The following is a 27,609-nucleotide window of genomic DNA, read 5'->3' as shown; positions in this document are numbered from 1 at the left end:
AAAAGAGTAGTTCCGGTCTTGTTTACTACGTTTAGGATATCAGGAAGGGAAAGAGGAAAAGCTTCTACGTTTTGTATTATTTGAGGTGAATCCATCAGCTCAGTTTCAAAAAGAAAGAAAAAAGTATCACAGGTCAAAAGAACAAAATGACACACAAAAATCCATTGCCAAACTGGCTGTCGGTTGGATGCACAAGAGTAATGCTAAACAACTGTGGTATGGAGACAAAATATGCTTTCTTTAAGACAGTTTTACAATAAGTTATTTAAGCCTTGTGAACAGCTTTGCCTTGCACCCACCCCTCACACATTAATGAAAACAAAGGGGGCCCATTTACATTGTAACCGTGCAGTGGGGTTAAGCATGTGACCTTAAAGTATGGTGCGCTTGTGCTCAGTGGAAAGGTTCTTGACAATATAAACAAGAATTACTGCTGTTAGAGAAAGGGAAGACAATTAAAAACAATCTAGGATGCATGTTGTACAGCTGTTCAAGTTTCAGCTATGTCTGACCTCTAAAGATGCTACGTGTTTTCCTTCAGAAACTTAAGCCATTTTAGTTTTATTAAAATAAACCTTCAACAAAACCTGAATTTGAATGACAAACATTAGGTTTTATACGGGTAACGCAATTACAATTGTGTATTGCTGGCAAAACATGCCACCACTGCAGTTAAAAAGATGTTGTGGTCTGCACATCATTTCCCAAACCTTAAGCTTACAAACAGCTAAGCAAAAAGGAAAACCTGAAGAATGCTTAGAAAACCTAAGAAAAAAATCAGTCATCGTTCTTGAAACAAGAGATTTCAACAGGTCAACAAATGCCACAGCCAAATTTGTTTGACAGAACTCTGGGCCCAAGCAAAAAACAAGAAACCTGTGTGATTTCAGCACAACTCCGCAGGCACAGTGTCCCAGTATAGATCAAATTGCAGGACCAAGCAGCCACAACATTTTTTTAAGCTTAATTTTGGATACCGCCGATTCCAAATGCAATAAAGACAGACTGCAATTATGGTTAGTATTTTCTTTATAACAGGCCTACAAATTTTCTAATAACTAAATAAATACTTAAGTTTTAAGGACAAAATGATAGAATGAGCTTTTTTCCATCAGCCTCCACAACTAATTGTCCTAATACTGTCCTTAATAGGGTTAGAGAAGAAAAACTTCTGAGAACATGACAAAGATCTTGGCTAAGTTTCTCAAAACCACAATTTTCCTGCCTGTTTGATCTTTGTACAGTCAGCATAAGCCACTGAAACTCCTCCACAAATGAAAGGCATTCATGGGAAGCCATCAGAAAGCATTGCCCTTCCTCTGGGACCCAGGACAATAAAAGAAAAGTTTGTGTCTGCCACGTGGGCCTACGATTCAGCTTAAATGAACAAACCATTGCAATATCCTTCGGCTTTGTGAAAGCGATACTTCCTACTTTTTTGGAAGAAAGGAAGTCATATATAAACAGAACAAAGGGAAGAGGCAACACAAGTAGAGCCTCTCATAATAAATATTACAGTGAAAGTTTTGCTCATCAAACCAAGATTAAAAACATATTTTAATCTCCCTAGTTTTACGCCTTTGATGTATGTTGAAAAGGAAAGCTTATATATTTTGTAAGTTTTACAACATTTCTAGTGGGAATAGCTTTATATTTTGGTTTTTTCCCTGTTTCTGAAATTAAGAATATATCGGGTTGATACCCCTTGATGCTGTGTCATAACGAGCACTTCTCTAGAGAACAGAGGTTAGGATGTGCTTTGGACGTTTTTTTCCCCACAAGCAGGCTAGCGTTCCACTGAGCAAAGCACTGCAAAATCCTTATAGTGCTGTAATGGTAATCTCTGTAACTATGAAATACTTCTTAAAATGCCAGCTTTCCTATGCCACAGGAAAGTTCAAATATTTGCACTAAACTCCATAGCACAGAGAACCACTAAATTACATTTCTTTGTGGTGCTAAAACTAGGAGAAGGTTATATAGCTTCAGTAGGAAGAGTAGTCATTTATTACCTGTAATTTCGCCACTACATGCCCACAACAGCCTGATGGAACACACAAAGTATTAATTTTCAGAATTACAACACAAAAAGCATAAAACTTGTGCATCAGGGACTCCCATTATAACATCTGTTAAATTCCACATAATTTTTTTGCCATCCCCCCTGCACCTTTCTGTGCAGCTTTTCTTGCTCTCTCTTGATATAGCACCCATCGCTACGACAAAAGGACCTGCACTTAAAATCCTTAAAATCGCATTATCTTGCTGTAACACAGTCACACAGCTGCTCCTTTCCACATCCTTAGGTGAGGGCAAACCCAAACACACTAATGGTCCCCTCAGGTGGCCTGAGGCAAAACAGCTGGAAGTTTCAATGCAAACTCTCCGCTTTTGCATGTTGAACAAGGCTGTTGCTTGGGTCTGAACAACCAACCATTAACCTGGGGGGACATCATCAGAGGAGGAAACTGGCAAGTATAGTGTCACAAACACCGAAGTCAGAAGAGCAAAGGTGAAAGATGCTGGAACTGACATTTTACACGACTATTACAGTAAAGATAACTATTGAATATTGGTAGACTTCAAGTTTGAAGATTCTGTTAATTTCAGACAAATATGAAACTAACACAATAACAGTTTTAAGTGAAGAAAATTCTCGCAGGAGACAGGTTTGTCGTTCAGCGGGTGCAAAGGAGGAAGCAGCTGAGGAGGTGACAAAAACCTTTTCACAGCTGTAGCAGCCCCCATAAAGCTGATGAAGGCCCTCCTATGTATGGTTTCCACGGCACACAGACCACATAGCCATCTTCCCAGAAACCAAATCCTTCCAATGTCTAGTACTAAAGTACTCTCAATCAGTTCATTCCATTCCAGAGATAAATGAAAAGAGAGATGCAGAAAGTTGTCCAGAGATAGTAACTTGCAGATAAAGGCAAAAAAAGAGGATGCAGAGATTTCAGAGACAGCCGTAACATAATCAGAGCAGACTGGTGTTCTTCAGCAAGGTGAAATGCTCTGAGAGAAGAAAGGGTTATAGTACCGGAAAACTAATGCAGATATCAACCTGGGAACAGTCAAGGAAGGAGTCTTCTAGAACTATTAGAAAAACGACAATAAAATCATAATCAGAACTGCCAAAGCTGGAATGACACCAGGGAAACTTCAAGGAGCCTGACAGGGAAGACAGGTGTCTTGTCAATAAATACTGTGCCAGAAGAAGGTTCAGGCACAACTTCTTAAGTCATTTGCCCAAAGCAAAGAGCAAGCAAATGGAAGTGTGAGGAATAATAGGATTCTTGTCTCCCACTCTCCATTTCCCTTCATGTTGCCATATGGTATCCATATCTGTGAGGATAAGCGGTACTTTGTACCCTGGTGTTTCAGTTTTCATGACACTTTACAAGTCTCATTGCTCATTTCACCGCTTTCCACTAGCTACTCCTTAATGACACCCGGCCATTGCTTCCTTTGCTTTCCTATAAAAACAACATACTCAGGAAATAATGAATGTATATTTGTCTCTTTCAAGTAACTGCAGCTCCGTTTTAACCATTTACTTGGTAATAAACTTTTTTAAGAGAGGTTGTTTTATTTTTCCACAAAAATGTCTATATATCTTAAGGATCACGATATACTGATTTTTGAAAATATACAAATAAGATCCCACAGCCTATTTCCTGAGCTACAACCTAGATGAATTCCCCCACTCTGCCAAAAAATAAAAAACACGATAGATGCAACAACTGAGCACTCCATAGCTCGTTTTGAGTCTCCAGCCCAAACAGAAATACCCGGTAACTGGTATAGTTCACAAAAAAAGACTATCAAATTACTTCTAATAGTGAACTGCTACAAAGCATACTTTGCTGGACAGAGTTACTTAAGAAGTTGCCGTGGAAACAAGAAAGCATCGGCCCAGAGAGGAGCAGCGTAAGCTTATTAACCACCGCACGCTTAAGCGCTTCAAGCCTTAACTGAAAGAGCCACCTGAAAAGACAGAGTCCCTCCAACCACTCTGACGAGTGCAAGCAGTGGACTCAAACCAGTTGTCAAGACTGAGCAGGTCTGGTGAAGATGCAGATAGAGCCCGAGGAGAGGCTAGAAGGGAAAATGAATCCTCCAGAACTACAGAAGACAGGAACGGACCTCAGGAAAAAAAAATAAAAAAATTGAGGTGAACATAACTCAAAGATGTACCTTTTGGCAGGGCAGTCTCTCTCTGCTTATTCTTTCTCAGTGCAGAACTGCTACATAGTCTATGTGAGAAAATTCTGCATCTTTCTGCATCAAAGTAGCCTCTGAAGCAGGTATCAAAACTTACGAAGAACAGAATTCTCTGTAGAAGACTCAGTATCTGTGAAGTATCTTAATCAGGGTAAGATACTGCTTAATATTGCTGAAGCCTCTGAAAACAGAGCACTGTTCATAATAAATTAAGAGAAACAAAATTCCTGGGAAACTGGAAATCTTGCTCTTCTCCCCAAACCCCAGTTTTTCATAGAATTTTAAAGCCTATTCCATGCACAGACGTTGAAACTCTCTGGAAATTATCCTGGAGGGTAAAATTTCCCTGTGTTCAGAGAAGCGTTTGTAATGTGCTTGATACCATAGTCTAGGAACGACATTCTAAATTTTTCATCTTTAAATAATGAACTTAAATATGAAGCACATATAAAGAAACCCAAGTTGGATTTTTTTCCTTTTTTTTTTTTTTTCTTGGAGAATACAATAAAATTAATACAGCAAAAGGAAAAGATTCATTACTGCTCATAAGAATTCATTCGCCCACGGATTTTTTTTCATCTGTCCTCTCCTTTACTTAGGTAGACAGAAAATAGATTTTGTTGGCTATGTTTAATTTCCACAGCTGTCACTGTGATCTAAAACATTTATATTGGACCAATCACATTTATCCTCAGGAAACCAGGATCTGGAGTACCGGTTCAAACACTGTGCAGGCTACCCACTATCTTCTGACCCCAGTGGCATCTTATATTTAGAAGTAGTACTGTGCAAATAAGCAGTAAAATATTGACTAAAATAAATTGTAAAAAAGCAATTAGTTCTTGAAACAGCAAGAGTTGACATGGTTCATACATGCTTATTGACTGGGTTAGTATAAATGTAAGAAAAAAGGCGATACGACGATAGAATGAAACCAGGATACAAGTACTTAATATTTTTGTGTACATCTCTAAGCTTATTTCAAGTAGGTTACTTTGTATGTCTAGTAACAGATTTGATTGTATAAATTCTGCTTATCAAAAGAGTCACCAAAAAAGAGCAACACAAGTAACAGATTCACAGCCCTGGTGAGAGAGTCATGTTATTTACTTAAGTCCATTATGCAAACTTTTCAAACAGTTGTTTTGAAAAAAAAATAATATAAAAATTACAGCACTTCTGCAAATATTTATGGTTCAAGTCAAGCGAATAAATAGTTGTTTGTGACAGATGTAAAAAGGAGTCAAGCAGATGTCAGCAGACTTTGAAACAAGACTAGCAAAATTATAATAGTTTTTATATTGAAGATTATGTTGTGTACAAATATAAGTACATTGTTCTAGTTATAACAGCCACATCAGCAAACAACTTTCTCCATCTTTCCTGAAGCAAACCTTACTGACCAAGCTGGATCTTATTATTCACATTTGAAGTGCTGATATTTATATAAGTTTAACTTACACCTTCAGTTTTATGTTCTTTCAGTCTTTTCTTGCTACACCCTAATTCCTTTCCTTGCCGCCCCCCATAGTAGTAAAAATGGATTTACACAAAACCTGTAACAAGTTTTACTAAGAAATATATTCTGGTTTTAATCAGGCAGCTCATCACTTAAAATTCCCCACATACACCCTTTTGCAAACGTTCTATCTGCAGACTTTCAGGCTGAATGTTCTGCTACAGCAAGACCATAAGACAACAACTTCTTCAGGAAAGCTGACTCAGAAATATGTCAGCAGACAAACAACTATTGTTGACATATAAAAGCAAACAAATACATGCACACAGAAGTCACATTTTTAACTGGTTGCATTATTTCTTATTAGTACTTTATATGTTTATTTTTCAAGAGCAAGACCCTATTAAATGCCAACAAATTAAACAGATGACAATTCAGAACTTTGTATTAATACCTCGCAGTTCTTTTGATCCCTGAAAGCCAGTATCTGCCCAGTTTCTCTTTCCTGTTCAGTCACTCACTGTGGTATTTCTAACTGTGAGGAGTAACAGCAGGTAAAGAAAAAATAATTTTGACAGATGAGGCATCAACTTTGACATTAGCTTCATTATGCTGACTACAAAGTTTAAAAAGTACAGACACTTTCTAATTAATTACTGTTCTCTTCCCTGTTACACTATTTCTTGCTCTTCCAAGATTCTCTAAATTTCTGTTACTCTTATTCCCATTTCTCTCTATTTTTAATTCCTTCTCTCACTTTGTTATACTATTTTCCTTCCTGCAGTTGTCTCCTTTCCTTGTTCCTCCCTCTTTCCTGCACTTATTTCCTCTCCATTTCTCTCTCTGCTCCCATCACAAAACCACCTTGGCCTTTAATTCTGCCTCATACTGAACCCTCTGTCAAGTTCTTATGCTTTCCATACATTTTGCGGTGCCAGCCTACTCACAACCTCTCTGCGAAAGTAGAAAAAAACCCATTTTTAAGCATACATGAAACCACTAAACTACAAGCGAAACACTAAAAGAACAAAAGAAGGAGGAACGCAGCCAGTGTCGTGCTTAGTATGTGTGCAGGGGAAATAAAGCTAACCACAGGCCAGCGGCCTAACGACAGACGGCAGTTAAACAATCTTAAACAAAAAAGTCATGTAGGAAGCCACAGTGCTATATGCTGAGTTCCCCTGGAGCATGTACAGGAAAAAAGTCCCCCTAAAATTTTAGCATGTCTGCTTTTTATCCCACAACATCGGACTAATTGTCCCCTGTCTGAGCTGGATTCCTCGCACGCTGGAGCAGAACAAATACTACTTTTTCACCTATCTGTCACAGCAAACATGAAAGATTATGACAAAAGCAAACCAGCACTAATCTTAGCACCTCACAGAGCTCTGAGCAAAACACCAGAGAAAAGCAGAGAGAAAGCTAGCACACAACAGAGAGTAAAAAAAAATAAATCATCAAACGAGTAGCTGGACAGGACCACCTTGCTTCCGTGCTTCCACTTACTTAATAGTCATCCTATTTGCTGCAGAGCAACATTAAAACACCCACAGATTTGTTACACAGATTAAACATAGATGATTATAATATGCTTCAGGTTTCTGACAGATTGAACGACTTCATCCAGCAGTTCAGGCATTAAGCCCATAGCTGGTAACTGAGTTAAAACACAGCTTTTATACACCAGTGAACTCCTCTTCCAGCTCTGCAAAATACACATTGTTAACGCTTGATCAGCCTAGTCTGATGCTGAGTTTTCTTAAAACACCAAGTCAAGACCAGTTATGTCTCTACTGGAAAATGCAGAGGCAAGCTATCCCATCCCTTTACAGTTTCCGTGATTAGCATCACTTGAGCTGAGAACATATTATGGTCCTGAAGCTTGAAATACTGACCCCGTCAGACAAGCTGCTCTCCTTTCATTTTTGGCCTCCTAACATTAATGTTTCCACCTTTGCTCTTCCATCACCTTCTCTGTTCACATGCACTATGTGAGTCAAAACATTGCAGAGGGCTACCGTGTATCAACGCAATTCTTTAACGGTCTTCCAGCAGCTTCAGGTACTACCAAAGAGGTTTTAGAGTGGAAAAATGCCAGTGAGAGAACCCTTGCAGGTCATCTGCCATCACCATGGTTTTCCAGATTTGCAGCTGGTGGAATGCCCAGAGCTCAAAGAAACTTCCAGGTGGAACACAAAGCTCAGCATTTATAGTCAAGGAATGTGTTAGGGTTGTCTTTATAGTGGCAAGCAAAGCCAGTGTCACAGCTGATGATTGCCGTAGACCACTGGGAAGTCTTTGCAGTTGGACACCGCACCTCAAAAAACCTGGATGCCTGACGGAATTTCCTGGTAGAGGTATGAACGGTTACACAATCCCAGAACTGTGTGAAAACCAAAATGGCAAAAAGCCTTTGCTGCTTCCCTCTCACCAGCTCGAGCCCTGTAAGGAACACAGCTCAGCAAAACACAAAAAAGATGACGGTATTTAAAGAAAGGCTTGAAATACGAGGGGTAAGGGTAACTTCTGCACAGCTACAACCTTGGAAAGAATTGAAGGCTTTGAATGCAGCTCCTCAAGTCTGAAAACGCAGTAATTGGGAGACAGCTGGCAGCTGGACAAGAATCCCTACAATATCTCCAAATCAGCTGGAACGATAGCCATATCTATTTATTTATACATTTTAAAGCTTGTGTGTGTATATACACGTACACAGAAATCCATATATAGTGTATACGTGCACACACATATAATCTTTTCTTTAATAAATCTCTCCAAAATGGCTTAGAATGAGACACAGGTAAGTATCTACTCTTTTAGAGGCCAAGCAGAGAATGCCTTCTTCCATGTGCTTCTTTCAGTTAAGAGACTGTCACTATTTTTAAACGGAGGATTTCTGGAGCACTTACTCATAGAAAAGAGAATTTATGTTTTAATGACTACAGCTTCAACAGATTTGGGCCCCTAAGGAAGAAGGATACTACTCTTCCTCACCCAACCCAAATTACCTCAAAGTAATTTTCAGATAAAACAGAACAAACGCTTTAGTAAAAAAAAAAAAAAGAAACACTGCAAAAAAACCCCACCATATAAAAGAACGTACCTTTGACCTCTGGTAATTCAAATAGAGTGCTAATCACCAAAGGATTAACACCCTCTGCATTATAAATAATATAACCAGTCGTCAGGAAATTATAACACCCCATATAATCAAGAAACACTGAACTCTACCACAGAATTATGCCCAAGCAGTGGGAGGCACTAAGATGAGATACTAACGTATTGTATCAGTTCAGTAAGATTCTCCAACTTCAAGCATTACAGAGAACAGCTCGGTACTTGAAGAGATAAACCTCTTCTGTGTGTGCACACCCAGGTGTTTACATAAATAAACACACAAATAATTCATGTATTTTATAATTATATGCATTTTTTAAATTGTTGAAAATCTATGCGTATATAATCTCCGTGATTTTTTTCCTGGGTAATTTTATGTGTTTGTTGCATTAAAAATCAAATAATTTTTTACATGCCTTCTTCCATCTGACGTAATTATTTTTTGCTTAAACAAGGACCGTTTCTTCCTTATTTGGTTCCGTAGCATAACCCAGTAGCATATTATATGTAGTATTATTACTGCACAAAAGCATCAATGAAGAAATGTCTTCAACAGTTTTTTTTAAAGGGATTAAATAATATATATTTTTTTTAAAAAAATTTAATAAATCACTACCCACAATATTCTGCTTTGAAGGAGACACACAGCTACCTTATCTTCTACCATCTTCTCTACAACCACTTACCCACTGCAAAGCTTCCTCTATCCCATTTTCTCTCAAACCACACCACACCTTTTTGCCCGAGAGCCTCTGTCATCCTTTCCTACTCTTTCTCAATCTCCAAAGCTTTTCCTGCCAAGCTTGTTTTCTATTCCCACTGTACCCAAAGGTCCATTCCACCAACACATCCAGTTTCAAGTTTTCCAACCCCTACAGCACTCCAACACTCCCGTCCCAGGAGTCCTCACCCAGATTTCCTTGGGTCCTGCCATTCTGCCAACACAACGGCTCCCAGCCCCTCCTTCCCACCTCTTCGCTGGCTGCTGGCACCTGCTGCCACTCCTTCCTTGGCCAAATGCAACCTGCAGTCTGCTGTCCCACTTGCTTTTTTCCCCCAACATCTTACTCTTGCAAAAACCTGTGCAGGTAAATAAGCAAACATTAACACGTGAGATGAACCCAATGAGATGGGACACAGAGCTTGCTCAGCACTCACTGCTTCCAGCTGTGCCTGTGCCTTGCTAATCAATCTTCTCTTCCAACCTCCCAGGCAGGAGGGTTCCACTAGGACCAGGATCCCAACGTTTCCCCAAGAGGAAAATCAGACCTGTTTTAATGTGGAGTACCTCATGAAAAACATAAGGAGCAACTCATCTCAAGGAAGAGCAAATCAGTTCAAATGCCTTAAATCTGTAATCATATTTTCTGCTGAGACCCAGAGATCAGGGAAGAGAAGATCCACATCCTCACAAGCACACCGCACTAGTTCACCTTCTTCCAAAGAATGACAAAAGAAGGCAGTGTCACAGACTCTGGTGGCACATCTGCAAGCAGGCAGGGCGAGGTCAGGATGAACACGGACAGCTCTTCCCATCGATAAAAATGTTAGAATTAGACAGGGAGAAACCAAGAAAAGTAGACTTTCTTAGTCTGAGAAGCCTTTACTATCTAAACTGCATTAGAATTTCTCCTTTAAATCTTTAGTAAAAAGACATACTCCTTTAATTCACGTCTTCACATTGCAGAATAACTAGCAAATTCCACCTTTTTCAAGCCCACTATAAAAACTCACAGAATTTCTCCAACTCTGTGTCATTCCATAACTATGAAATACTGTTTCTACATGAAATACACTTTAAGGCTGTACCATGACAAAAAGCACAGCTTAATTAACTAAGCTGATTAAGCCATGCTCTTTCACCTATTACAGGAAGTATTTAGCCCTGGAGCCATCCTAAAGGCACTTCACACTGCGTATGACATGTTTTCCAGAGATACTGTATATATTTAGTGACTGCAGAAGGGGAAAAAGCAAACACCCCATATGTCAGCATGCCAACAAAAGAACAGAAGTATCAGCTGATAAAGCAGCTGTTTACATCTCACTCTTGTCTACAAGGTGGGTATTTCACTGTAAGGGAATAGATGAAGTTAAGAAAACATTATCCCAACACCTCAGATCTGACTGTTACAAAATAATTGCAGTAGGAACACTCTCTCCCAAAATCTCAGTCACTGATATTATTACTGGGATCTTTGTATGTTTACAAACAACTCTGACAGATCAATTTAAATCTGAATAATTACAGCAGCCCGATTTTTAAATTATTACGATTAATTTTTCTCCTTTGTTTTATTGAAATGAGTTTCTATCATTAAAAGAATTCTTTAAAAATTTTCAATCCTTACAAAACATCTAAAAGCAATTTCTAAAATAAAGGTGCAGCTAAGTAGCATTATTCTTATCTGGCTCTAGCTGGTACAAGGGTGCTGCTCTGTGTCTCACAAAGATTTCTGGCAGAGTGAGAAAACCTGGTCAGTATCAGAGTCTTTCCTGGGACCTGTCTGAAGTGTCGACAAGCAGCTAAGCTGAATATTAATACACTCTCCATCATCAAAAGCTGTTGCATACCCAAAGGATGAAAAATATTTTAATCAGCTTTCAGCTTGTCTAGTAGAAGTCAGTTTATTCCTTTGGGATTATACATCTACGTGCTCAATTTTTGTCTTTGCACTCTCTCTCTATTACTTTTGAAACTAGCAGCAGAGAGCCTAAATCTGCTGTTTTGTTGGAAAACGCCAACTAATGCTGCAATTCAATTACAGTATTTTAGATTTAACCAGAAAAAATGTAGAAGGTGAAAAGCCAAGAAAAAAGTTGAGAAAACAGTTCAGTAGGCTGGATTTTAACATTAGGAATTCTTTAGGAAAGCAGTGTGATGACTTTTGTTTTGTTCAATGTTTGCAAATTTTATGAGTTTTCAAGACCGATTCATCTGTTGTCTTACCCAGCTTTTCCCCTCCCCAGCAGATTCCCAAGTTTTCATACTGGAAAGTCACAATTCCTTTAGCATAATGACCACCAGCAGAACTGACCCATGAATGTATACACGTTTCATAAACATGTGTATTAAGTATGTGCCTACACAAGAGCCAACAAAAGATCAGTAACGGAATAATGGTCTGAAAAAGCCTTGACTGTAAAACTGTAATTGCATGGTAACCTCTCCTTTCTCTACTGTCGCTCCTCTGACAGACCAAGTCAGTCACTGGAAGGTTGCATTAATGAAGATACCACCTACCACTGCGGGCGGCGGGGGGAGCCAGCCAGCCGCTGCCTGGCGTTCAGCTGCCTACCAGGTTAAACCATGACAAAAAGAAGACTTTTAAAAGTCAGAAATATTCATAATCCCAATTATGTGTATTTTTAATCCTTTTAAAAGCATCATAACATTTCAGACTAAGATACAGCCAGGATTTGTATTAGCCTTTGCACTGAGCATCTACATAAACGCAATATAGAATTAATTTCATGTTACTTCATCCCTGCTTCCTTGGGGATAGATCTATTACCATTGTACATGTAATACCGTGGTGCACTTTCCTCTTCCCCGTAAGAGAAGACAGAAATATAAAGCTTAGCTGCTGAACGATTTTCAGATACTCTTATCGCCTCAAGAAATTCTGGGATGTACAATGTTTGTGTATGCTGGTACTGCACAGCATCAGCCTAAAAGGGTTTGTACAGGCTGATCTTGAAATTTCTATCCAAATCTTCCATCAGCAACATAACCCATCATTAGTTTCAAGCAAATAAGTGAATTCTGTGGTCCTACTGCTGCAAAGATTTCTGCACAGAAACTCCTATTTCATGAAATGGAAGCATGATGTTGGACAGAGTAGGAGAACAATCAGTAAGGTACGACAAACAGTAAACTTACTCTGACATGTGTCAGAATTACAAAGGTCTTACAGTTCACTTATCCTAGCCGAGTCCCACCACCACAGTGACAAAACAACTGACCTTCTAGCCAGCTAGTGAAGCTTTAATCCATTAGCGTGTAGCATGCAACTTTAGATCAAGCAAAAATGCAATTATTAGCAGTGTATATATGAACACATATAGACACAGACATAAAAATAACCACTTCATTTTTTTTGCAAAATTATACTGATCCCTAGGCAGCCAGACAACACAAACTGGTGCACTATTCCCAGCTCTTATCAGCACACTCTGCAGAACCGCGCATGCTAGAGCAAGAAGTCGGGTTCACCCTGAGCATAGCTCCATTGATGCTATTCCTATTCACAGGCAACAATCTGGCCTGTTCTCACCATTCCTTTAATCATTCTGTATATTACAGATATTCAAAATTACTCCGATGAAAAGAGATGCCATTAGTCTGATCGTGATAAGCAATCACATTATTTTACAGGAATAATTTAGAAGATTTGCTACACTTAAAGTTTACATTAGAGCCTCTGCTGCGAGACATGGAGTTCAGATTCACTAGCAGTCCAAGGAGAACTGCCAAAACCTGATGTTAACAAGCAACATTCGAGGAAAGCCAGTAATTATCTTCCTACTGTAGAAGAGTAAGCATTACATTATGTCTACAGCTTCAGGTTTATTAAGCAGAAGCATGCATAGTAAGAAATGAAAAGTGCAAAAAAGATTCACGCAAAAGCTCCTGAGACCTAGAACTGGGAACTGCCAGGGGACAGTCAGGGTCAGCCAGAACAGAGTCAGCTCCTTCTGCCATACTTAAATGGATAGAACTTGCCAGTCTAAAAAAAAAATAACAACTTAGATGTGGTCTAAATTCTACAATTTCCAATCATGGTAGACAGGGAGGCAGAAATTTGTTGGGTTCCTTCAACTGCAGAACGTTGTCTCCCTAGGACAGAGCCAGTAAGTAACCGTCTCTCAGTTACAGTAAAAATCATAGCCTCATTTTATTGATGAGGAATATAAGCTCAGAATTAGTCTGCAATCTAAAACCAAAGTTAAGACCTCAGTGTTTTTATCTCCACACTGATTTTGAAAAACCACACTTAAGTTACTTGCACAAGTTAAACAGAGGGTCAGTGGCAGAATTAGCAGCCAATTCATCAGACCATAATGCTTTCCACGGCAAGTACTGAAGCCAAGTTTTATTTTTTTATATGTGAAATGAAAGCTGTAATTTTGATCAAAGATGAAGTAACTGTTAAAAAATACATTGCAAAAACACTATTCAGCCACGACCTTGTCAGGACTTAGAAGGACTGATGATCAGATAGGAAGGAAAAGGTATCAATGCAGCAATAGCAGGTTTTCGGAAGGCGTCACCTCCTTTGCTTACAAAAGCTATCTGGAAAGTAAAACAGCTGTAATCTAGTTTATAGCAGTTACATAGCCACTAAGATACAATAGCTATAAAACCATGTTTAGCGATACTAGTTGTACTCTAAAAAAAGAAAAAAATTACACCATGTAGATGGTGACATTTTAGTCATACTGCCATTTGCTTTCACTTTCATTCAAAATCACAACCTCCCCCAGTTTAAATTATTCCCCTAGTAAAAATTATTTATGCCAAACCATTGTAATTCAGTTTCCACGCCAGACCAAATCTTTTGTATCTGTGTAGCACGTCCATAAACACACATACACAAATGTACAAATCCCTAAGCTCTATAGCTGATCATTTCTGACTGCATAAACGAGAGCTAGAAATCACTTTAACTGCACTTAACAATTAATCAAGTTTTATGTAACATACAGATACACAGTTTTTCAAAAGGCAGAAGAATTTCTTTTCAGGAAATGTTATTCTCAGTGTTCAAATACAATCTTTTATTCAGTTTTTCTACTAGGAAATGGATTTCTAAGAACATAAAAGGCTTTGCAAAGATCATTAGACTAGCAAAACAATAGCACAATACTACTACTTCCCTATTTCCACAGCAAATAACAAGCCTTGACAAACACTGTGTTGATAAAAAGTTCTTTTGTTATTCCTGTATATGTCCGTCCAAGGTTCTGGGGAAAAAATGGTGGAAACAGCACACAATTTTATCGAATCTACAGTAGCCTCATCACACGGCTTCTGCTTCCACTGAAATTGATCACGCAGTTCCCATTAGCAATGAAAGGGTGGCAACGCCAGGTTCTAAAATATCCTTCCAGTTCCAGGATTGACACTGGATTCACAGGGATGCAGCAGGAACTGCAGTCTGAGCTTTCGCCTCCCTGCCACACACTGGGTGACTTGCAGTGCTGCCAAGTATCGTCTAACGCTCTCTAAACTCTTTCCCTACGTTGTTCCTGTTGCCAAGCAAGCAGTTGCCCCCAATGCTCATCCCCTATAAACGCCTTCTCTCTAAACATAACTTTCTGTGATTCAGAAGTTACATAAAGAAGTTAAGAAGATGATCCTCACAGCTAAAAACCCTGGTATACCTGTGTGTATATATATTTGTGCATAGAAGGACGCACATACCGCCACGCTATGGACCAGCTCTGGCAGTCTATCCAGCATGAGAAAACTTTGACACGTGCTGGAGAACCCTGTTTAAGGCACAGTGCTCAGCTGAGACTCAGAGATCTATTTACACAATTCAAATACAAGATTTGGGCATAACCTACATGCACAATTTTTATTTCAGCTGATTGTGTGCATTTATGTTTTAAATACTAAGGCAGAGCTCATCACGTTTTACACGCAAGTGCGTGTATCTACTACACGCAATCATATACATCTGATAATCTAAGGAATGTTGTGAAGGTGACAGAAAGAAGCCATGTCACGGTAAGAGTTAAGCACAAGACAGGAGAATTCTAGTCATCCAAAAGTGAAGCTCACCAAGACACAGCTGTGTGCACACCTACAGACGTCAGACTTGCAACTCAGGTGCAAATCCCCCCCAACGGGCACGCAGAAGCCCGACAGCATGGCCACCTCCACTGCACCATCTGGTGCAGCACACACCACCAGCCACATGACACGCACAGCTGCACAAGCCACCCATGGTCCTCCCATTTGTGCTGTCAGAAAGACATCTCGCTTTCCCACAGGATATAAATTGTCCTAAACTTTTCCTGGCTTATGCCAGTTTACATTATAACCTTAATGTTTTCAGCGTAATTCTCACCGTCTGCCGGGTGAGTTGGACGACTGCCCTTTTAACAATTCTCGTTTCTAACAGAAATTTTATAGCAGTTCGTATCAACACAGCTTAGATCTCCACCAGCTCACCTAAGGGTTAAAAATAGAAAGTGCTATCCACTGGTTTGCTCTGATGTTCCTGTAGATATTGTCACTGGATGTATCCTCAGTAGAATTCTATTCAACACCTCTGTCTTTAAGTACAAAGCTGTAGGCTGTAGCAGCTTTAGGAAACATAAGTATCCTTTTTTCTGCTGCACAGTATCTGTGTGTGAAATTCTCTAAAGGGGTTTAAGTATTTACCCTGAACACTATCAGACAGTTTCTAAAATTTTCCTTATCCTGTTGCAAAAACACTTCAAAGAGAATCATAAACACAGTCCTTTGTGCTTTCAGCACAAACGTTGTTTTGGAAGCTTAAGTCTGAATTCCTTCAGAATTGTAAATATTTTTTTTTTCTGAAAGATGTGCAATACAACTTTTCTTTTTTCTTTCCTTTTTTTTTTCTTAAACATTGGTAGTCATTCTATGACACACAATGCTGAATCTTTTCTCCCATTTCTGACAGCTAAAAATATTGGGGTCAAGGAAATTATTGACAAAAAAAAAAAAGAACAAAAAAGAAAAGAACACCAAACAACCCCCCTCCAAGTTTTCAGGATCTTAGGATCAGATTTTGTTGTTGTTGTTGTTGAAGATAAAAGGTACATTTCCAGAAACATCTGACTCTCAGTCCATATTAAATAAAACCTTTCAAAAATACATTTATTTAAAGGGTCTGGCCTAAACAGATAAGAAGTGCCCCAAAAAGACAAGAAATATGGCTAAAATTTGGGTCTTTAAGCTGCCATGTTGTGCCTACATTTCACAGCTCATTAGGCAAATACGATCACCCACCACCACATGGCCCGCCAATAAAGGAGTGTGACACCGCAATACCTAAGCACAATGGGAAAACTAAAAAAGAGAAATTAAAATAATACCTCAGAATTTCTCGAATTTTGGCTGACCAGGTCAAACCAATTCAGTGTCAATTAAGTTGCTCTCCGTTTTCTGAAATAAGATAAAGCACCAACCAGCCTGTTTGTGAGCCCATTGTCTATTTTTTTAATATAATTGGTTAGGTGTTTGAAGTGTCGAGCTCTACAAAAGCTAGGAGGATTCCTTTTAAAACCATATTTTATCTTATAGCTTTCCATAGTTATTGTGGAACTGAAATACTCTGATTTAAATACATATTTAAGCTCTTGTTTTAATTTGGGGTGGTGGTGGTGGGGAATTATATTATGGCCCTGGGCTGAGATTTTGTAGCTCAAGTTTCAGCCTAAACTCAATTCTAACTGTCAGGCTGTAAGCCCCTGACAATAGTGGCTTCTAGCTGAAACTATGACATACTTCATATGAAGCAATAGTAGAAAATAATGAAATAGACCTCAAAAAGGGAAGAAAAATAATTTTACAAGAAAATAGCCTTGCTCTCCGATTTCAATTTAGTTGTATAAACTGATAAAAGCATGCTACTGAGAATAACTGTAATAATAACATGATGAGTAAATAGGATTTGTAAAACTTACTAAAAACTAAGACAAAAGTTATGCAGAAAGGTATCAGTTTGCATGAAATGCCACTTTGCTCGTAACTAAACGGAGCGCGCACACTTCTGCTTTTATGCCACCTCTATAAATTAAAACGTGTGCTGCATTTCACTATCATCAGCTGCATTTTAGGAAGCCCAAAAGTGAAACAAGTAGTGTAACGATTGCTTGTGTTTCAGTTACGCCATTAAAAATCAGTTCTTGAAGATCTATGTTGCGTTCCTTTAAGCAGATCCTTTATAGTCGGCAGACGGTGATGCTGTTAAATGTACCTCCAGATCAGTCATACTTTTCTCTACATTTTAGTTCTACATTTTTTTTCACCTTGCCAAATTCCTGCATAAATAGGTGGGATTAAATGGAGCCTACCCTACCTAACATAATTATATATGTTGTGATTTTATACTGCAATGAAACGGATACATTTTAATAATCCCAGTCTTGGCTCTTACCCACTGAAGTCAATAAAGGTTATTAAGGCCAACTGCCATATAAATACATTGCTACATTGCTAAATGGACTGTCAAAGCAGGAAATACAATTCACACCATACAGCACTGCTAGGGTCTATTTTTTTTTTTTTTTTTTTAAGACAGGAACGCTAGATATGTTAAAAAGTGTCTTTAAGATTTGATATTTAAGTGTAATCCTATACGTTTACATTTCATTCCACAAACAAAAAATGTTCCATTGATTTACATTTTACTTATTCACACGTGAATCAGCCTAGAAAAAAAAAAAATAAAACCCCAACCAAACAAAAAAGACAGTAGGACCTCTGCAGTTCTTACTGATTTGGCATGGTGTTAAAAGATTTTCATAGCTAAAATAAATGTCAGATTGCAAGGTTTGCATGATATCAGACCCTGAGAGACAAATTGTCTCTCCACTGAATCTCAGAACAGCTACAGCAAGACTTCCTCACATCACATGAGATTTCAGCTTTTCAGACTTTTCTTTACCCAGAAAGCAAAGCTTGTACAGTCTTTTTTCAAATGGTAACTCTCCCTTTGAATTCAGCAAGCATCTATCCTGATGCTGCAGATGATAACGTGTTAATCTTGGATGACTTTTAAAAAAAATACCTCAAACATTTGAATAGCCTTCATATTTTCAAGGGAGGGGGAAAAAGAGAAGAAGATTGGTTAAACTGCTTTGGATTTAATGGCTCATAAATTCATGAGGTAATATTGTGGGAAAAGTGATGTTTTATCAGAATGTCATTCAAATGAAAGGTTTAACATTTACATCACAAGAGTGAGCTCTAAGTAAAACTATCCTCAGGGAAAGAAATGCCAGGAATAAACATTATGATAAAATTGTGTGCTTGCTGTGATGTACAGAAAATATTAAATAAAGCCCAAAGGTTTGAAGACACTGGGTTAAACTTCCTACAGTATCATACTCTGCTGTGACACTGGAGTAATTACAATTAGCAGAATCTAAAATTACTTTGGAAAATTTATTTCCTTCTTTATAGGGCTTTACTAAACAAGGGCAAGGGCGGTGGGAAGTGAAGGGGGGGCATGCAGGGACCCCAAGACTGACATTTGTACCACTCTGGACCCTCCAAGACAAGACCAACAACTCCAAGACATTTTTACTATTAGCATTTTGGAATGTGGGTGTTTTTTTTAAAGAATCATCCAGCTAAAATTACAAATTTGGAGAAAAAACCATCAACTGTAGACTACTGGGTACCTTCAGAAATACCTTTTTGATTTAACTTAATGCTGTGGAAGCTAAGCATGCACCAAAACACTGCACTTTTTATGTTAAATTGCTGTTGAATTTGTTAACCCACAATTGATTTCCTGTGTTATGGAATCTTAGAGATTACAGCTAACTTGAAGCAACAGGGATAATTCTTGATGTTAATGCTACATTTCTATGTATTTTTATTAAGTCAGTGCCTGTTGTTGCATGAAAACCGCGGCTCAACATTGCCCCCTACTGTCCCCTTGTGAAACACCACGGGACAAAATGTAGGTTAAACCCAACCCAAACCCACCCTACCTCCGAATCCCAAACACAGCAAGCATCAAATTTACTTAGAGACTCAACAAAACAGACATTCTCAATTAACATTCTCTTCTGTCTCCTTCCATAGCTGAAATTAATTGTGATTAATATGTTATAAGTCATAAAACATTAAAGCGATTTTTAAAATTTAAATTAGAAGCAGCTTCTGTCTTGGCCAACCTTCAGTTTGCTGATAAATATCATCCTGAGGCCTGTTGAAAGGAGATACACTGACGCCACCGTGTTTCTAATTAGAGACACATGGTAATGTCACACCAATTGCAGAAAACCTAGCCCTTGAGAATTCCTGAGTTTGCTGTTTTTCCATGTTCTCAACACACAATGGATATAAAATAACAATCAAACATTCTTGTCTCTACCTCATCTAAGCCTGTGTTACGAGCGAGTAAGTTGTCATTTGCAAGAAAAACAAACCAAAGGATTTTTTTAAAATTATCACAGCGACTCAAGAATGTGAGCACTTAGGAACACAAAAATGAGGGAAAACCCCCACATAAACAAGTTATAAATAATTTCTCTCTGTTTGTAAGAAAGTTTAACGTTCACTGATTCCTTGCAGCAAACTGATTTCACAAACGACAGTTCCACTTTTCCACGCTTATTTTCCAAGTCTGAAACCAGCCATTCCTGGGAAAATCGTACCATACGTTTGAGCAGGTTAGTGACTCCCCACACTTCCCTCACAATTCAAGAGCATATTCATGTTGCACCGTACCTCCAGAGATTCAAAACCAGCTCTACCCCAAATCATGTCCAGCATCCTCAGCTACATCACAAACTTTTCGAAGTCAGCTACGGGAAAAATGAGGCTTATGCTGTGACCAGCAGAAATGGCCGAGAAGCAGCTTCTAATGCAGACGTACGGATATGAGCAAGACAGGTTTGTCAATATAGCTCCTTCTGTGTACAAATCTAGAAGCAGGCACGCTGGCAATCGTATCGAACACCTCCACTAGCAAAGCCTCCCAAGGGACTCTCCACTGGCCAGCAAGAGCAAGCAGGCTAACGGCACTTGAATCCGTTTTCAAGGAGAGCCGGGATGTACTTTCAAGCACACAGGAACCACCACTACTAGAATTCCTTAAGAAACTCTTCTCCTCTTGTCAGTTCTAGCTACGGTGTAAGTGTGCCCGTGGACTACAGACAGATAGCTATACCTCCAGACCATCAATTTTATTCTCAGCTTCCCTCAGAAGCACTCACCATTGTCAGCACTGGCAGAGTTGTCTTTCAGTGTGGTATGAAAAAGCTGATAATGCACAGTTTCATGTACCAATTTGTGTGATGTAATATACAACTGTCTTCTTATGAGGCTGTCAAACTTTAAAACCAAGCAAAGTCAGGAAATAATTAAGATCTGGGGGTTTTGGATCTCATTTTGCTCACATTTCTTCTGGCTACTGGGGGAGAAAAATAAGAGGAGACAGTGGAAGGCTGACATTGATTCTACTTTTCATATGTTCTGAATAAAGTTTAAAACCCGTTACAACAGTACAATTAAAAACAAACATAATTGTGAGTGCTCTCAGAATTAAGCTCTAGAGGCTTTAGACTACAGAACTAGTACTTACCATAATCTCCATTTTTCTCCAAAATTCTTCCAGTTTAGCTATAGGCTTAAGCCACCAATCAGTGCACTTCAAATATCGCTTGCCTTGAAACCAAAACTGCCTAAGCCACTCAAATTCAACCTGCAAGATAAAAACATATGGGTTTTAACACAAAAACATAAAAAGATACAGTAGCATAAACATCTGTGTTTGTTATTTGGGGCAGGAAGGGGGCAACACATGAATCCAGCTCTGCCTGGACAGTCCCACAGAAAAGGAGAAGGTTACCAAAGGACTCATTTCTATGTGCACCCTTACACCCAGCTGTTCATTTTATTTCTTTTCCACATGAATTTGTGACCTGAGTGACTCCCTTCAAACCCAGAGAGGTGCAAAACCCAACTCTTTTCTTCAGATGCGGTGCACACGCAATGAATGCTAAACGCTTGGGCTCACTTGCAATGCAGTCACATGAGAACCAACTCTGGCTTATTTTGATTAACGCTGCAGGTTTCAAGATGTTTCAGCTATACCAAAGATTGAAAAACTTGTGGTCATTCAGTGGCCGGAAAGCAGCCTAGTGAAGTGGGAGGGATGGGGCAGCAGCAGGATGAGGAAGCCTGGTTGCTCCCAGGGTAGCACAGTGCATGTGTGCACACTCACCTGGCACCAAAAAGTGGGTTTCAGCTTGCTGGGGCACCAGACACAACAGGTTTCTCTAGGACAAAGCTTGTGTGGGAACTGTGTTTTTCAAGGAAAACAAACGCCCCACTGAAGCAACAAAAATTCCATGCAGAGCAAGCTAGTACTGGTGTTCAAAATATGAAACACAGCAAATGATATAATGCTTCACTAGTTGGGGATTTTTTAAAAAAAATAATGTATGGATGGGCCGATCAGCTTTAAGACACAAACATAAATATCTAACTCATCAAATATTCCTTAAGCAAAATGATTCTATTCATCCTAATTTCCACTGAGCCTTTTCTTCCTTTAATAGTAATCCATAGCTCTGCTCTTTAGCATTCTGTAGTTATCTTTCTTGTGGTAGTTATGTTTCACACAGAGTTCAAAGCTGCTTTAATCATTATTTGTACCACAAAGAAGTTTTTGTTTATCCCTGCTCAGCTCAGAGGATGCAAACAAAGACAACCTGCCAAGGTGAAAGAATAAAGAAAACTGCCCAAAGCTGTCACCCAAGGCTTTCTTTCCTGCAAGGGTGATCAGAATGGCTACAGAACTCTGAAATGCTCCAGTTAACATTAGCCAAATATTTGGTCAAAGTAGGTTAAAGATTACAATAAAAGATACTTATATTTGCAGTGTGGAAAAAAAAATACTAAATCAACTCTTTTGGTAAAATATAACACGATCAGTTGGCAGACACTGATCTTAAAGGTATTTTAAAAAAACCCTGACTGCTGGCCTAGTAACTTTTTAGCACAGAAGTTTGAGGACATCCTTCTTCAAAAAAGCTGAAGGGAAGTTTGCTTCCTCTACAGTCTTAAGGAGGAATGAAGAATCAAGTTACGGTTTGTTAAAAAACAAACAAACAAAAAAATCAGTATACAGAGTTTGGGAAGGTGGAGCACATCAAGGGTTCAACTACAGTTTTAAGCACTCGATACTTTTTTCTCCCCTCGCTTTTTGGTTTTGCTGGCCTCTACCACGAAAGGTCTATAACACATGGTGTCTGGCAAGCATGTTTCATGAAATGAATCACGAGGCCATTAATCAATGAAAATTGTTTTAATTCTTAAAAAAATATATGTTACAATATGGCTGGCTCATCATGACAAGAATCCATTCCAGTGAATTTTTGACTAGTCATATTGATTTGCTACATTAATCTACGTAATTTCAGTCTAATTCAAGTCTGGCACATCTTGGCCAAATTTTAACTGTATATTGATCTATATAGAATACACAACCTGACACAGAAGACCTGTTTTTTAAGTATAAGAGGTAAAGTTTAGCAACAGGCTAGTTAATTTTCTGCAGGATTAGCTAGTCTCATCAGAGGTCAGTGTACCAAATTGCAACATGCAGCTGTCTAATGATGCGGACTACCATTTACTAGCAAACTTGGGTCCATACATCTCAATGTCTCCATTTAGCTCTAAACTGAGTTAACAAAATGGGGGCTGGGGAGGAAACCAATGTTTCACCCACCAGCTTAGCCATCAAGCTGCTTGACAAGTGACTGGTCTGAACTGTCACCTCTGAACAGGTAACTGTTGATTCAGGAAAAAAAAAATCATCTTCATGAGGCAATGTGGACATGATTTCTCTATCACTCTATCTTTGTTTTAGATATATGCAAGCATAAATACTTAGAGTTGCTAAAAATCTCCAAAGATTCCAGTTATACTAAGTCTGACATTTTTAACACATGAACACCTTTCACATCACAGCCATTACCAAGGACATACTTTAACAAGAACATATGCTATCTGCTTTCCAAGTTGTTTTAAAAGCTATACATCCTTTTGCTTTCATTCAGTACCACCCTTCCCGGCAGCAGGAAGGCACTCCTATGGGCCTGCCTCCTTCCACAAACACCAGGAGCTGCACCGCAGAAAAAAACCCGCAACAGTAAATACTGCAGAAAAATAAAAAGCTCAACTCTGGCCTTGGTGGAACTGAAGTTCCAGAACATTTGTGTTCTGTGACAAAACTCTCAGGTTAACAGCTCTTGCCAAGGCTTTTGTCAAGGTGTTTTAATTTGGAGACTCCCATGTATCAGAGCTAACTTTAGGTATCATTGGGAAGCATTTCACGTGACTGAACAGGACAAAGCTTAAACATATTTACATGTAAAAATATGTACGCTATTTGAGGACGAATTTTCTTCTCCTAATCAATATGACTTCCATCTGTGCAAGTAAGCTCAGAATCAGGCCTCACACATCTAACCTCAACGTATTTTCAAGTTGTCCTTTAAACAATGATTAAAAGCCAGTTTTGGGATATAGTCAATACTGGGTAGTAAAAAGCCAACAGTAGCATTTGACATTTTGTGAGGCAGTGCTCCTCAGTCAATTATTTAAAAGTATTGGTTATTAAATGCCACACATGTAGGTGATCTATATTTTCTCTCTGCCTTACTAGCCAGCCACCAACCGTGCTGTCAGCTCACTGTGATGTGCTAAAACGTATTAACCTTCCTTTGGCGGCGTGTACCACTACCCTTTCTCAGCAGTGACCTTAGTGTCTTAACACCGACGTACCTTCAACACAGCTAGCCCAGGCTTTGCTACATCCTTGTGCATTCACCACAAAATTCATCTACTGCTGCCAAACCCCCAGATCGGCTGTAGGCAAAAGTGAGTGTACCTCACAAGCAACAGAGCAACCAATTCAGTCTCAAGTTTTAATCACAGTAATCAGCATTTGATAATCACAGCTGAGCAAAACCGTGATGAGAACAGACCCCTACCTTTTCCAACTTCAGTACTTTGAAACCTGCTACATTTTCAATACAATCCCCAGATGCTAAAAAACCATTTTCTCTAGCATTTTACTTCATAGAGAACACCGGATTATTAGTTTGGTGTTGGCAAATAAAGAAGCCTTGAAGCTACCTCATACAACATGAACTATTACCAGGTTCTGCATTACTCAGAGCAAGCAAAACAAATTTTCTTTGCAATGTGAAGAATAGGCTGGCAATGATCTTTTCTGCAATTTATTTTTAAACATATAAGCATTTACATTGTCTGTCCAGCAGTGGTTTATTACTTGAAAAAGCATTTATTTGCCAAAGGGTTTCCCCAGGTCCCCTGCAGCTCTGTTTGGACATACCCAGCAGCTGTATATATTTTGGAAAGCCAACTGTGATTCAGTAGGGGCAAGAGGTTCACATGCAGTGAGCTCTGCGAGATCATTTATTTCAGGATAAATTATTACTGGCCAAACAGCAATGGGACTGCTTAAAGGGGTGACTTCAGTCTCCAAGACTGTGCGCGCATTGTTAGGCTATTGTACTTGACAGCTGCCCAGGTAATTACGTCTGTTCACCCTGCTACACCGTTCACCAGATCCCTGCCACTGAAGTATTCCTTCAGACTTCAGGCCCATAAGCTACTCAGACAAGCAGCACGTGAACACCCTTAATTAAGGTTATCTTTACTTACAACTACAAAGTACATACTGGGAGTGAAGTGACTCACACATCTAACAAACAGCACATACCTCGCAATTACTCAGACATTCCTTTGAAGGCTGTTTTTCGGGAGGGAGACCATGACAACAAAGCCAAGGCTAAAGAAATATTAAACTTCCAGCATCTCTAGTGGGCAGCAAGGTAAAAAGCTCCTCGGATTAGCATCTTACTTTTTTGACAGGAATACTTCTGTCAAGACATCCAAGACGGGGCTCTGACAAATGAACTCTGGGAAATCTAACATCAGTAAAGGCAGCCCCCAGATACTCACCCATACCTCTTTTAGAGGTTTCTCTGCCCACCACAAAAATGGAAAAAACTGTCTACACCTATACTTCAGATCTTCAGTTCAAACCTACTTTATCAGCCCTGCAAGTCAATTTCCCTGCCCAGGAATACAAAAGCGAATGCACAGAATCATACCTCATTCTTTCAGACTTGCTCTTGGGCTTTTTCCCTCCAGCAGACACAGGTAATTCATCCAGACCTCATTTGGCAGAGCAGTTAATTCCAGCACAGACTGAATCTGTGCTAAACTACTGTATTTTTAGCTTAGTTACACATGGGGTGATGGTACTGTGATGGTTCTGGTTTGGTCAATGATTTCAGGAAGATCAAGAATCACGAACAATGGCTGCACCGAGTTATCTGAGTTAAACCCTGTGAAGAACTTCAGTTACAGTTATATTTGAAAATAAAATATAACTGTATCACCATCTCTAGAGACAGGAATATTTCCTAATTTCAAGCTGATGATCTCTGGTCCAGAGGAATAGAAAAAAAATTACAAAGATGTTTAGAACCAGCACAGAAAGCTGTAGATCAGACAGAAATACACAGGCAAAATTTAGTGGCCGTTCTTCATTAATTCTGTTTGGCTTTTTCTGCAATTTTGTGTTCAGTATTTAAAAATGCTAAGAAACTAAGAAAAAAGAGCCAAACAACCATTGACCAAATCCTGACCACACTGACCAAAAGGAAGACTCATTTTCATCAGTAAACAGTTTGATTCTTGAAAGAAATAAAACATGGTCTTGTTCTCCACCTGCTTGAGAACCTAAAACCTGTATTAGTGCCTGCAAATACAAAGATTTATCATACAGTGAAAAAAAGAAGGTAAAAAGCTCTTACATGAAAAAAAAAAGTTGCATCAGCCTAGCAGATCTGAAAGTTTTCACTTCAGTGAAGTTCAAAAAATAAATGTGCATTTTACCACAATGATAAGCCACTAGTAATTTTGTCTACTTGTGCAACAAACAAATGAAATTTAAGTAGCAATTTAACACAGAATCTATCCTTCAAGTGAAGAGGTGACCTTGGCATTAAAAACCAAAACCCCACAAACCCAAACAATACAAACAAAAAACCTCCAACAACAACAGCAAAAAGTGAGTGGGTAGCCTCTTTTCAAATGAAATCTAGATCCAATGTGTCTCAGAAGTCCAGTGTGCAATATGTACAAGTTAAACAATGAGTTCTGTTGGAGTACATCCCATGTGCGTAACAGGAAACATCCCTGTATGTCACACAGCAAAATTACTCAGGTGACTGCAAACACCAGGGGCTAGTCTCTCACCTGATGTAAACGGCACACGTCTTTGATGTTCAAGGACCCGTGCAAATTTACACCAGCTGTGCATGTGGCCCTAGCTGGGCAAACCACATATGCGTGTAGTTTTATGGACTAAGCCTGATTAATGTTTTGTAAACCCCTGCATGCATCAGACTTCTTTAAATTGCTCTAGGAGCTGTTTTGCTAGAAGTCAAGGGTGCAAATCTTTTGCCATCACTACACTCAATTTACCAACTGTAAACACAATACAGGCAAAAATGTGTTCTATTAAGTTTTAGAAACAACACACAATATTGCATTCCTCAGCAGATAGCAATTTAAACAGCTGATAATTAAAAATACTTATGTACTATATGGCTTCTAAAAGTGATCACACTTAGCAGAAATACAGCACATCTCCTTCAAATTGTCTGAATACAGGAGTGCTGTAAAAACTGATATTTAAGTAAAAAGTGGTTCAGAAGTTTGTATTGTGGTCGCTATAGCTGTTTTAAAGGAGATTATCATTGGTGGTTTACAGTTAGGAACAGCTGAAAGGGTTTTTTTTTCCAGGTAGAGGACAGCTTTCCAGAGCAGCTAAACAATCTGTGATTTTAAACTCTATGTAGCCTTGACTACATTTTCTGTAACTTCAGAAAAATAAAGAGAGAAAAAAAAAGTACTAAATTTACCACCTTCAGAAACACAACCCTTGTAAGAAGACCCAGTCCACTGTGTCACATTTGTGACTATCCACTAACAGAGAAAAAGGCAAATTACAATTTTTGTGATACTCCCTACTTTTATACCA

General features: G+C 38.9%; 1 protein-coding gene across 1 annotated transcript in view; it reads right to left on the bottom strand.

The window, feature by feature from the left end:
- FTO (FTO alpha-ketoglutarate dependent dioxygenase) overlaps positions 1 to 27,609 on the bottom strand; it is a 260,515-nt gene that overhangs the window by 159,480 nt on the left and 73,426 nt on the right. Inside the window, exon 7 of the mRNA XM_055818513.1 lies at positions 21,103 to 21,222. Within this exon, the coding sequence (XP_055674488.1) occupies positions 21,103 to 21,222 (120 nt within the window). The remainder of the gene's footprint in view (positions 1 to 21,102; positions 21,223 to 27,609) is intronic.

This window comes from Falco peregrinus, chromosome 14 (genome assembly GCF_023634155.1).
Source record: "Falco peregrinus isolate bFalPer1 chromosome 14, bFalPer1.pri, whole genome shotgun sequence".
Taxonomy (NCBI): Eukaryota; Metazoa; Chordata; class Aves; order Falconiformes; family Falconidae; genus Falco; species Falco peregrinus.
This window is presented reverse-complemented; position numbering and strand designations above follow the sequence as displayed.